Genomic DNA, 12,386 nt, shown 5'->3' on the forward strand with positions numbered 1-12,386 from the left:
GGTGGAACTTATCGTAACTCTCCTCCTAATGCACATGCTTTATTTTTTTATTATTCTATTTATTATATATTTTCAGTTTCATAGCATAAGATGCTTGTCGGTTTGATAGCGTGTTGCGACATGTTGCCTTTTAGTAAAGTGTTTGTACAGTGTTTGTTCGGGCTTGTACACAAGTGTTTGATATGTTGCTGATTTTTATAATGAAGATTTTATCAAAGTTTCCAGTGGACAAAATGTTACCTCAGTCTGCAGCAGGAGGATTTTGTCTGCCTTTGACACCTGTACCACCATCTGTTCAAACTAAATGCAATGAAACTTTATTCTACTGAACCAAACTTTCATTGAGACGTGACTCCATAGCCAGGGGATAAACTGAACCATGACTTTTGTGCACTGTTACACCTCTAGGAAACACACTAGACATTGCATCGAAGTAAACACACTCACAAGTTCTTAAAAGTTGCACATTAAAATTGTTTTCTCCACCTTAACTGGTTCTGAGGTTAAATGATCCTAGTTTGTTAAGAGAAAGTGTTTGTTTAAGGACTCAGTGTGTTTCAGCTGGTAGCTCCATGTGCAGCCAGTAGGGGGAATCGACTGCTCGCACTGACGCCATCCCCCTCTCGTTTCCACTCCTCTTCCCTGCGTTCTCCCAGGTTGTGGAAACGCTGCAGCCCGCTGGTGTGTGTCTGGATCCTTCTCTCGCACAGAGCTGCTAAAGACCCTCCTACCGGCTGGGCTGGAGAAGGAGGAGGCAGTCTGCTCTGCTCGCAGCCTCGGACGAGCCCCCCTTTACCGCCCTGTCAGTGTGGAGGAGAAGGAGAGAGACAGAGAGAGAGAGAGAGAGAGAGAGAGAGAGAGAGGCTGAGTGATAGAGAAAGCGCACGCGAGAGTAAGAGAGAGCAACTGTGTGACAGAGGGAAAGAGAACGAGGCAGGCTGCTTAGAGGAGTGAGAGAGCCAAGGACGAAATAAGGAACACATTTTACAAGTGCAGGAAGAGGGAGGATCGCAGACGAGGGACTCCTTCTCTGCTGGGCACCTGGGACACAGTCACTGTGGGGTTTTATTCTCCCCACTCGTCTTCTATCTGGAAACCCAGTGGATTGACTAACCAACCGGTGGATTTTTTTAATACACGCTTGTGCCACATCATTTAGAAACTGGGATCATTCCTCTGTGTTATCTTCCCTCCCGCTGGCTCGGCCGCTACAGACTGAGATTGCTTTCTGTGTCTGTGCTTGGCTCTCGTGTTGTGATTCTGCTCCGTGCACAAAGTGCATCTGTCGGCGACCGGTGCTGGAGATATCTCCCCTCTGTCAAACAGGACAGCACGCAGCCACCGTCGGATCAGACTACAGAGGAGAGAGAGACAGTGTGTGTATGTAAGAGAGGGACACAGAGAGAGAGAGAGAGGGGCAGTGAGAGAGAGAGAGAGTCAGATTCATAGTGTGTCTGAGAGAGAGGCAGATTAAAGCCCAGGCGAAAGACTGGAGTGAAACAGCTCAAAACGAGAAGTGAACCTATACATCCTCTCCCGTTTTCCTTGCCATCCCTTTCCTCCTCCTCTCCTCCTCTTCTTCCTTCTCCCATTTTCCAACATTCACAGGACTGCCAGAGCTACTGCCACCTGCACCTCTTCACGTCTTCTCTTCCCTCTTCTTCCTCTACCTCACCCTTATCACGCGTTACTATCCGATACCAGCCACTGACGGACACGGCGCTCTTGGTTTCTAGCACTTGTGGAAATATTTCCATTGATCCAGCAGTGAGAGACTGAGTGAGCATCCGATAACTGAGGCTCCGGACCGGTTAGGAGCTTCCCCATCAGAGGCAAACCTCCTCCCAGTTGCTGTCCGGCACGCAGTCCCTGTCTTCTCCCTGGAGAGCCGGCTAGCGACACAGTGGTGCGGACAGCAAAGACAGGAATCGCACAGCCCCTCCGCTGCCTCTTTCCCATTGCTAGCTACTTGGCAGCTTCCACCCTGTGTCACCATTCCCTGCCTCAGTGCTAAGGATTCCAGCTACATGGGCAAGCGATTGGAGCAGCAGCCAATGTACCCTCAGTACACCTACTACTACCCCCACTATCTCCAGACCAAGGTACGCTGCTCTTCTTGCATTCCTCAAGCCTACTCATCCCCTCCTACACTCCTGCCCTGCCTCCCTCCCTCACCCTCACCACCCCTCCCTCCTCTCTCTTCCACCGCCCTCCCTTCATCCCCCTCTCATCCCTGAGTGGAGATGGGATTTGATGGATAGCTGGCCTTGGCTGTGATGGTTTCAGATGGCAGGTTACCTCGCTGGAGTTTGGATGTCTATGTCAGCGTGTATGTGTGTGACTTTGTGTGTGTCTCAGGGATCAGGGATCAAGGTTTGAGTTAGTCCAGCCCACCAGACCGTTACTGGGAGCTGTCCAGTAACCTCCATCCATCCTCTCACCTGCAAACTGATGAGATCTTGATGTGATGCAGTGCGCTGGCATGAAGTGTAAAGTGCTGAACAACACGTCTCGTAGATTCGGGGGCTTTTGTCCATCAAAATAACTTGACAGGCAGCTTTTAAAACAAACGAGAGATCCACATTTAATTTACTAATGAAGCATTTGCAAGCTGAATGTAGGGCTTTGTTTAAATGCTTCAGTGCCACTTTTTTGATTGAGGTGAATAAATGATTTAATTATAAAGTTGTTCCTCACTAACCAGCACAAATGCCTAATTGTATTGCTTTACAAGAAGGGGTCAAACAGGTTATGAGCCCTCCTTTTTTTCTCTGCGGTGATGGTCGGTCGGTACGATTCTGACGGAGAGCAGGCATGAGGAGGGCTGCCCGTGTTTGCTCTAGCTGTAGTATGCATCAGTGCCTCTGGGATGGGAGCCCAGGCCTGGGCCCTGATGGCTGCCAGGACACTGGCTGGGCACACTACCCAGACATCATCAAGGGATTAAAATGGAAGCCTTTTGGGGATTACTCTATTTGTTTTTCTACCGCATGTGTAACACTAATTTCTGTCCATTATTGTGATGCTGTGATGCAACACAGTGGCTAAACGGCACGCTGAAGGTGTCCAGTTGAACTTTATGCAATAGTTACGTTTAATTTCTGTATTTAGATAGCATTATATGTGATATGATTGCTTTAAACTTAAATCAAACATTTTTTTGTGTAAAATATTTCAAGTGCATCCATAGAGGAATAGACACTGTAGGGCAGGGTATCAAACCCTGACCCAGATGTGTTCTTGGCACAGAGTGTTAAAACATGTCAAGAGCTGGAAGTTGGCATTGAATATTTGGAGAAATATGTAGTCTTGTTTACTCACTCTGTAATCAGACATTCCCTGATCTGGATTAGGAAACTTTTCTAACTTTCTATTTAACACTGAAGTATTGACCCAAAAAAATTATAGAGCAAATAAAAAGTTTATTTTCCCCTTATGAAAGGTATCAAAAAAATTATTGTTCTGATATCAGCTCCAAAACTCAGTTTTATTGGCATCAGTGTTGAGCATGTTCAAACACTGGATAAATTAACATTAAATGTGGCAAATTTCCCCTATTAAGACAGAAAGAAAATTAGTTTATGCAATAAATATATCAATAAAATTGATAGAGCACAATAAAGCAAAATATCAGTGATGTTTTCAGCCTTTTCCATGTGGAGCTGGATTTTGAAGCAGTGCGCTTCCAGGAGATTCGACCTGCCTGCAGGGACGACCTGCCTGCAGCCCCACCTGGCAGTCCACTAGCTCTCACCCTGATTTATAGTTTAATACATTTGTGCTGCTGCCATATGGCTTCCCTCTTGCTCCCACCCCCCCTTCAACTACTCCTTCCATCATCCCCCCCTCTCCCTCCCTCCCCCTTCTCATATCTCAGAGTTGCTCATCTCGGGGGCCTCTCAATCAGGGCATGCCCCTCCATTCTCCCCCTCCCTCCCTTCCACTTTTCTTTTCCCCTCTTCCTCCTTCCTCTCGCTTTCTGCCCGCCTGCCTGCTCTGTTGCAACAGGGCCCCCTGCCTCCTTTGCCTATGCTGCAGTTCACTCCCAAGGTCAGCGCAGATCCAATCTTGCCACCGTCAGCGATTGATGCATCCTTGAGCGAGCGGCTAGGGTCCTGTGTCATGCAAACGAGAGCCATAGTGGGGGCGTGGGGAGGCGAGAAGAGCGTACATTTCCGTTTATAAATCAGCCGACATTCGTATTCATTTTCATGGTTAGTTAGCGCAGCCAGCGGCCTCGTAGGCTGATATGATCGAGCCATGGACGGGGTCAGTAGGAGAAAGGGAGGCGGGGAGAGAGGCCAGAGTGTTGGGCGATGTGGCCGAGAGGGCTGTGGAGAGCTATCTCACACTCTCATTAATGCCCATTGATAGCTCGATAACAGAGAGGGGAGAAGGGCCTTGGCTGCAGGTTCAGTCCACACAGTCCACAGAATAGCACAACAGCCACTTTGGCCTCGCGTGTGCACACAAATAACACACAAATTCACTACAAGTCCCCTATTTTGCACACTCCACTGAGATTTAGTCATCAGTCTCAAATCACACAAGCCGTTCTATTTATCTTCATTGCTGCATTCTCAAGGTATGGCCTCATTCTCCCGAGAGATGTGGGTGGGGGGCATAAATATCCTGCAGGGATAGGGAGGGGGAGTGGGGCGTAACTCATACTAAAGTGTTGCCATTCTCTTTCTCTCGCCTCCATTTTATGACACATATTTGAGATTCTATGCATAGAAAATTTATAGAACATCTGCGCTCGGTTACAACTAAGGACTCTATTGTAAAAGAAAGGAGCTAACATTGTCAGAATAAACCGAGGCGCCCTCTGAATTTGGGGTCCCTTTATCCCCTTCTGTATGTCTGCATTATATTCTGATTTAATGGAGTTCTCTGATGCTGTCCAGCATGAGCTAGCCAGCCCAGATTAGAATGTGAAAGTCAGAGAATGAGATGAAAAGATAACATTTGGCTTTCTATTGATTAGTGCAGTGGGGCGTAGCATGTGCTTCTCTTTAGCTGAATTATTGATTCCCGAAAGAGGATTTGTGTGTCTGCGTGTCTGTGTGTGTGTACGTTAGTGTGTCAATGTGTGTGTGTGTGTGTGCGACTTTTGTATGAGGTTATGGCTGGGGGGGAGCTGGCAGGATGCTGCTTTGATGAGAGGATCCTTTAAAGGCCCTATTTCTGCCTATTCCCCAGCTGATCAGTCCGTGGAGTCATTTGCTGAAATTTGGCCCTTTATCCAGCCTGTGTCTTTCCCTGCGAGTTTGATGTGTAGTGCTGTTCACAGCTTGCTGTGCATTCAACTTTAATGATAGGTAATAGATGTGCATCATAAATGAGAAAATTACAGTAAAACAAGCTCTCTCTGGCCCCAGCCCCTCCTTTCGCCCATGAGAACAATTACAGTACACAGATCAATTATTGTTATTTCATGATAGTGTTTAGGAAAGAATATGAATTTCAGCTAAATGTGTGCACTAAGTGCCTGTTAGTCTTGGCGTGCGTCGTATCTCATTTTCTCTCAATGACAGGCATTCTCCAGTCCTCTGTTTCATTACTATGCACACAACTCTCAAAAGGAACTCTCAAATTAATGCTAATTCGCGTTGAAAACCTGCAGTAAATTCTGCCGCTGTTGTGAAATCCAGTCGGCTTCACTGTTGCTGTTACCGCATGCACACAAGGTACCTGACACTGCTGTACCCTTGTGCTGTTACACCGCTGATAGGCTAGGTCATTACATGCCTAATGTCAGCGATCTCACACACACAAAAGGATGCACTGCAAAAGTATATGCACACACACACACGCTTACACTGTGGCTGTGATCTAAGAGCTGGCAGGCGTCTGTGTTGCAGTCAGACTAGAACATGTAGAACCCAGGAAGCCAAGAGGCACAGATTGAGGTAGATTTAGCAGCGGCTAATGTCCCCGGCCTTAAGTAAACACCAGTCAATGGAGCCCTTTGAGAGGATCTGTGCCTGTGTCTGCCCCTGCCATAGGCACCATTTATACCCTGTCTAATTCTTTAGAATTGGAGGAAGAGATGGAGGGTAGGGGTGTGTGAGAGAGAAAGAAAGACAGAGAGCGGAGGGGTGGATGTTATAGGGAGGGGCCAGTTAAAAGCAAGGAAAAGGGTTTGGTTACATTACACGGGGTGATCCATTGTGCTACAGAAATAACAACAGAGCCATCTAAATCCTCCTTTAATGCCTCGATAGAGGAGAAAGAGAGGCGCAGAGACAACAAGGGAGAGACAGATATACATAGGCATGGAGAGCAAGTGAAATCAAAGGCAGGGGAAAAGGACCACTTTCCGAAGTCTTTCATTAAATCAGTTATCAGTGGCGTAAAACTCAGCTCGCAGCTTAGTCCCCTCTGTCTCCGCTGATGTGGATCTGCTTTGAAGAGTTTATCAAGGGCTTTTAGGGCTGGAAAAATACACTTCTTATATTACATTTACTAAAGCCCAGCCCTATTCTGAGCCCGGGACGATATGTTCTGATTAGTACTAAGACAGGGGTAGTATAACTCATTTCCCTCACTTGTAATTCTTGATACATGCCTCACGACTGACTGCCCGAAACAAAATACTGTCCCGGCGTCGCTGTAAATCTTAACCCATCATGTGTTCCCTCATAGCTGGCTCAAACTGGCAGGCTTTTTAGCAAGAGCTCTATCTTGCTTTCCTCCTTTTTTTTTAATGTTTTTTTTCCAATCCTTCGCCTCACATGGTCAAACCATGAAAGGAGGTCTTTTGATCATTAATCAACTAATACCCCTGGTTTTTATCTGCCTGTGCCTACAGCTTTATCCAGCAGTACAATCCCTCCATGTGTAACTGTCAGTCAATGGGGCAGACAGCTCCATTTATTTGCTCCGGCCTGCGTGTACATGCACAAGCATGCACGCGACACACACTACAGTAGGGGGGTACTCTTAACCCCTCTCATCTATCAACTGACAGCTCAGCCCTATCTGCACACCCATACATTAGAGTGGGGTATGCATTATTGCTTCCCGCAGTCAGGGCGCTGAGACCTGGCTCGCTGCATGCTGTCGTCCACATCTCATTACAGCTGCTTTACCAGAGTGCTCTCTCAACACTGGCTACGTTTACATGCACACTAATATTTCACATTAACTGGGATCTTTACCGCAGTTTGCAACACACACCCTCTTCCCTGTTTACAGTGGGCTCTGTGTTTTGTCATGGATGCTTTGTACACAAAACAACTCACCAACAGTTTGCAAGAATGGGGTTGAGATGCATGCCTGAAACAAACAGCCAACATTTCTGGTCTTAAGTTGAAACACCTACTTTTAAACATTATAAAAGGTCTCAACAGGTTTTTAGATTTGCGCAAACATCACAAAGCTGACCTTTTCAAGTAGGTGGCTGAAGGAATGAAAGAGGGAGGCTGTTTTTACACGGTCCAACAAGTCCACCACTGGTGAAAAACTTGGGAAAAAATTCCTATTTAGATGCAAAGAAGCAAAATGGCTCAAGCGGCTCCAGCTGTACAACTTTTCCATATTTTGACGTGATATGCAACATGTTAGGGTATGTTAACCGGGGTATGCGCGGCTTTATGTAAACAGGAATATTAATGGAATATTCACTTTCATCAGTCATGTAAACAGCTTATTAGGAATATTGGAATAAGAGCAAAAACTAATATTTTGTGCATGTTGACATTGGCTACATTTACATGCACACCATATTCCTGTATTATTCGGAATATCCTCAATATTCTGGTTGCGCACGAGTCATGTAAACACGTGCAATACCCGATTAAGGTCATATTCCGGTTGGAGAATATTCTGAATAAGACCCCTGGCATATGCCTTTTTTAATCAGAATATTGTGACATGTATACACCTTAATCGGAAAATGCCCCGTACCGGAATATTCAGTTACGTCTGCGCATGCTTGATTCGCAAGGAATCCTGGGTTGTCGGTGTTGTTATGGTTATGGCAAGCGGGGAGAACAGCAGGACTGGCTTCGTACCTTCATCCACAGACTCCGGGGGGCTCTGGCTGGCGTGAACGGCATAAGCTGGAAGGAAAGGTCCATACACTTGTCCGCCTTTTCTTCTCGCTCTCGTCTTCCATTGTTGAGGACAAACAACACAGGGGTATGTCGGAAACAAACATTACAGTTTCTGTTCATTGTGAACACAACTTCTTTTTCTTCATCTTCATTTCCGGCAGACCAGACGCCTATAGGCATATCACTGTCCCCCGCAGCTTGAGTGTTGCATTAAATAAGAGCATTTCTGGTAGGCCAGTAGCCGGGTCTTTTCTGGAATATGCCGAAACACGCGAATATGTCAATTAACATGTTAACGGAATATTCCAGTTGCTGCAGCGCATATAAACACCTTATTCGGACTATTACCGTAACCAGAATATTGACCTTAATCTGAATATGGTGTGCATGTAAACGTAGTCAATGTAAGTGCATTTTGTCAGAGGAGCAAAGGAGGGACGGACAAAATGAAATATCAAGCTTTTTTTATGTTCTGTAGGTTGCATCTCTAATGATGGAAGAAGGAACCTGTTCTGTATTAACTTCGGGGTACACAGGGGGTTATAAATGTAGCAGCAATGTTATATGTGTGCTAACATCGCAGGGCATGGTTTACGAGCACAGATGGTGTATGATTACTTGCGTGTAAATGTGTGCTAAAGAAGTCTATCAGTAAGTTTGTATTTAACAGAGTTGTCAACAAATACTGTGTGTGTGAGACCGTGTGCTTGGTAATTGGTCCAGCGCTCTGAGTGAAGGTCTTAAAACCAGGTCGCATTTTTCTTCTCCTCAACAGGCTCATGTTGCATCGTAGTGTCCTTGAGCAAGACACAGAACATAGTGCCTGCTCACTTGGCGGAGGTCGCTGTAAAAAAAAAGAAAAAAAGAAAGTCTGAGATAAATGGCTAAAATATAAAATGATGTGCTTAGTGGTGGAGCTCTTGCCCCAGGGAATCTTGTCTCTGAACTCTCCTTCCCGGACCATCTGGAGATATAACGGGCAACTCGAGTCTGCGCTGCAAGGGAGAGGAGACTCCTACCTGTTTGGTGAAATGGGGCATATGGGGAGGAAGGTGGCGGAATGAGCAGGGCGAGTTTCCTTCAACCGGAAAAACCTGGGTTAAGACGCTGAATCTCCACAAGCTTCCGAATGCACTGCTGTGAAGAGAGGAGCACACACATAAACACACGCAGAAACCCTTACTGGGATCATTTGTGCATCAAATAAATTGCGGATGTGAACTTTAAACCACAGGTGGTCTTTAGTATTTGTGCGTATTTGGCATGGCTTGAATTTACAAACATTTTTAAGTGCATTAGAATTGTTTGTCCTAGGATGTGAGGCTCTTCCTTGTGAGGAGCTGAAATGAAACACATTTCTATGTGTTTTCTGTATTTTTGGAGTATTCCTACAGAGAGAAAGAGGCATGCAGAGTCAACATACAGCGGGACAGAGAGACAGAGATGTTGCTATAGATTTGGAACCAGATGAAACGAGACACATGATGTGCCCTTCGAACCAACCAGCGCGGCAAGACTCTACAAATACACCTGCTTTTTTCCCTCTTTCTTGTTTTCACTAGCATTTCTTTCTGTAACATAGTTTCTGCCTGGAGCTGTCTCCTCTGGCCCACTGTTTCACTCTTCTGTCGCTCTGGCAAAAGCATAGCCTGGCGTTTTCACGCTCTATTTTCTGTCTCCCCTTTTGCCTCTGAGGACGGCAGGGTACAGTCTCACAATTTTGTCTTTTTTCATCTTTGACTGTTTATGTTTCTCCCCTTCACTTTCGCTCAGACCACTCTTCCTTGCTCCTATTTTTTTTCACCAAGCCTCCCTTCATCTTTAAATTCTCTTTCATGTTGTCCCTCTTTGTAATTACTCGTTCCCATCCTCCATCGCTTTCGCGTGCCTCTTCCTCTATTTCCGGGAGCCCCTGCTGTCTGCTGGGCATGGTGTCCTGCCATCTGTGCAGGATGACATGAGTGGTTGGAGAGACACCTCCTGTGTAGACCCCTTTAATACATACAGCCTATATTAACATACAGAGCAACATATGGGATATAGTAAAAGTCAAACACACCTAAAACCATTTCAAGCGAGAATCGTTCTGTGCATATGGTGAATATTAGAAAATATACAACTGTTAGGTCCTTGAATAAACTTTGCCAAACATGTATTTGGCAACATTATGGTCATTATTTTCCAACTGAAGAGAACACATGTGAGTGATTGTGTTTAGTCAGGGATTATCAACTTTGTTGAAAAAGAGATAAAAGGATTACGAACTTCGCTGAAACTTCTGTTGGTTCCTGTCGATGCTCAATAGATACCAGATAATATGTCTGGATAAGGCTGAATCCTTTCAGTGTGTGTGGTTTGATACCTCTGTCTGGATTTTTCGTCTATCCTGAGAATAGCACTGCTCCACACAAGGCAAACACTACCTGTATTATGTGAACAGTTGAATATATTTGTGAAGTGAAGTCTGTTTGTTTCTATTTATATTGTCATCTGTTGATTGCGAGGCATATTTTGCTTGGATGTGATGTTTCACAGCATGCGTAAATTAACTGTGAGCCCCTGTCTCTCCTCAAATTATGCTAAAATTGCAACCCTGAAAGTGATGGATAGACTCAAGCGCCCTTGTTTATGTGAACTGCATAGCTGGAATTCAGAATGAGGCAGATAGTACCTTTTTTGGCCCCATCTGAGGGAGAGATAGCGAAGAGCAAAGAGGGCAGAAGAGGAGTTGGGTCCGGACAGGAGTGAGCTGGTGGTGAAGGATGACAGGCTGCCGGTCACGTGCTCGGGAAGGACGAGGGAGGGGGAGAGGTAACTGCACCTCGTGAGAGACAGACAGGCAGAGAAGGGCTTTTGTTGTTCTCGTGTAACTGAAGCTTTTGGTGTCTGCTGCATCTGCCGCCCCACCTTTGGCATGCCGGTTCACATGAAGAACGCTCAGGTTGCCTAGTGTAGCAGCAGCGGAAGGGTAGGAGGAGGTGTAGGAGGCGGTGGCGGCAGCTCAGCTTGGTAGCGTTCACTGAGTCAGACTCAGCCGGGGTAATTGCTCCTGCATTTTTAACGAACGGCTGCTGCGTACACTTCGAGGAGCAGCGCACCAGAGGATCTCGGCTTGGCTCCCACTGCAGCAGAATTACCTTTTCACCTTCCTGACTGAGGGCATCTGAGGGAGGCTGAGGCCTGCCTTATATGTAATCAGACCTATCCACTCTAAATGTCTGTTTATTGTCACGAGTGGTGGTTTCAAATTTAATATGTTAACCAAATGAAGCCCTTGTATGTGTAAAGTGCTGTAAAGGCAATTTTCCCTTGCTGATCATGATGGCACTCTCCACAGACAGTTTTGTCATTTTCTTCTGGTTTGAGTTTATTATTGGGTTGTAGTCCTAGTCTGTGGTCTGCCCCATAACCAGACCAGTTATGGCAAACCGAGAGCGCCAAATTGCGATGAGCTCATAATCAAAACAGTCTACTATGTAGGCGATAGTGTGTATTCCATTAGTGTGTTTTTCTGGAAAGTCCTGCAAATGGGTGTCTCGTTTTTCTATATGCAGTGCACTATACTGTATTGTTTGAAGTTTGATCTTTTTTTTGGCACCCCAGAGAATCAAGAGTCAGGACAAGAGACTGGGAAAGCCACCTGCGGAGAGAGAAAGACGGAAAGATCAGCAGTCTCATTTTTCACACTGGTCTTTCATTTACCTAATGACGTCACAGTCTGACAAAGAAAATCCTTTGCCAGGGTTGATCTCACTTTGAGTGAATTTGCATTTCATTTCCATTGTGGCTGCACACACTGATGACCTGATGTCTTTCACCTAGATATTCAGACGTGGAAACCGAAGGAGACACCGGCCACAGACATGCAAATGGTAGTGTTGCCTTACCACTGTGATTAGTGTGGGAGGCCCCTGGTCGCCCCTCTCCTAAACACATATACTGCCTGCCTGCAATAGTTACTCTACACAGCTGCATTAGTAGTGGCAGGCTCAATGAAAATACCATGTCACGCATAGCTTGAAAAATGGCTCCGGAAAAAGCCAATTCTGCCATGAATGAGGATAAGCAAATAGGCATGAGGGCTTGAATAGCTGCCAGTCCTGTCAGATTCCCCCCTCTCACCCAGCCACAATGAGCTCCTATACAAATAAGGATACGTGCACCAATTTAGCGCAGCAGATGAACCTTGCGAAGCCTTGTCGAGCAAGTGGGGGATTACCAAGAGCAAACAGGCCTTTCTCCTGGCTTTATTTGAGTTAAATGACTCAAGCCACCCTCTTAGATTTTGCCTGAATGCTTTATCTGGCAAACCCTTCCACTGCTCCA

General features: G+C 45.9%; 1 protein-coding gene across 8 annotated transcripts in view; it reads left to right on the forward strand.

The window, feature by feature from the left end:
• rbms3 (RNA binding motif, single stranded interacting protein) overlaps positions 1-12,386 on the forward strand; it is a 381,273-nt gene that overhangs the window by 117,186 nt on the left and 251,701 nt on the right. For 2 of the 8 annotated variants that reach the window (XM_050035277.1, XM_050035276.1), the window contains exon 1: positions 845-2,102. The exons of 5 other annotated variants lie outside the window; for them this stretch is intronic. In XM_050035277.1, coding sequence (XP_049891234.1) covers positions 2,028-2,102 — 75 coding nt within the window. In that variant the 5' untranslated portion in view covers positions 845-2,027. Of the gene's footprint in view, positions 1-844; positions 2,103-12,386 lie in introns of those variants that run through there. One more of the 8 variants, XM_050035275.1, reaches the window with a different exon arrangement.

This window comes from Epinephelus moara, chromosome 22, assembly GCF_006386435.1.
Source record: "Epinephelus moara isolate mb chromosome 22, YSFRI_EMoa_1.0, whole genome shotgun sequence".
Classification (NCBI taxonomy): domain Eukaryota; kingdom Metazoa; phylum Chordata; class Actinopteri; order Perciformes; family Serranidae; genus Epinephelus; species Epinephelus moara.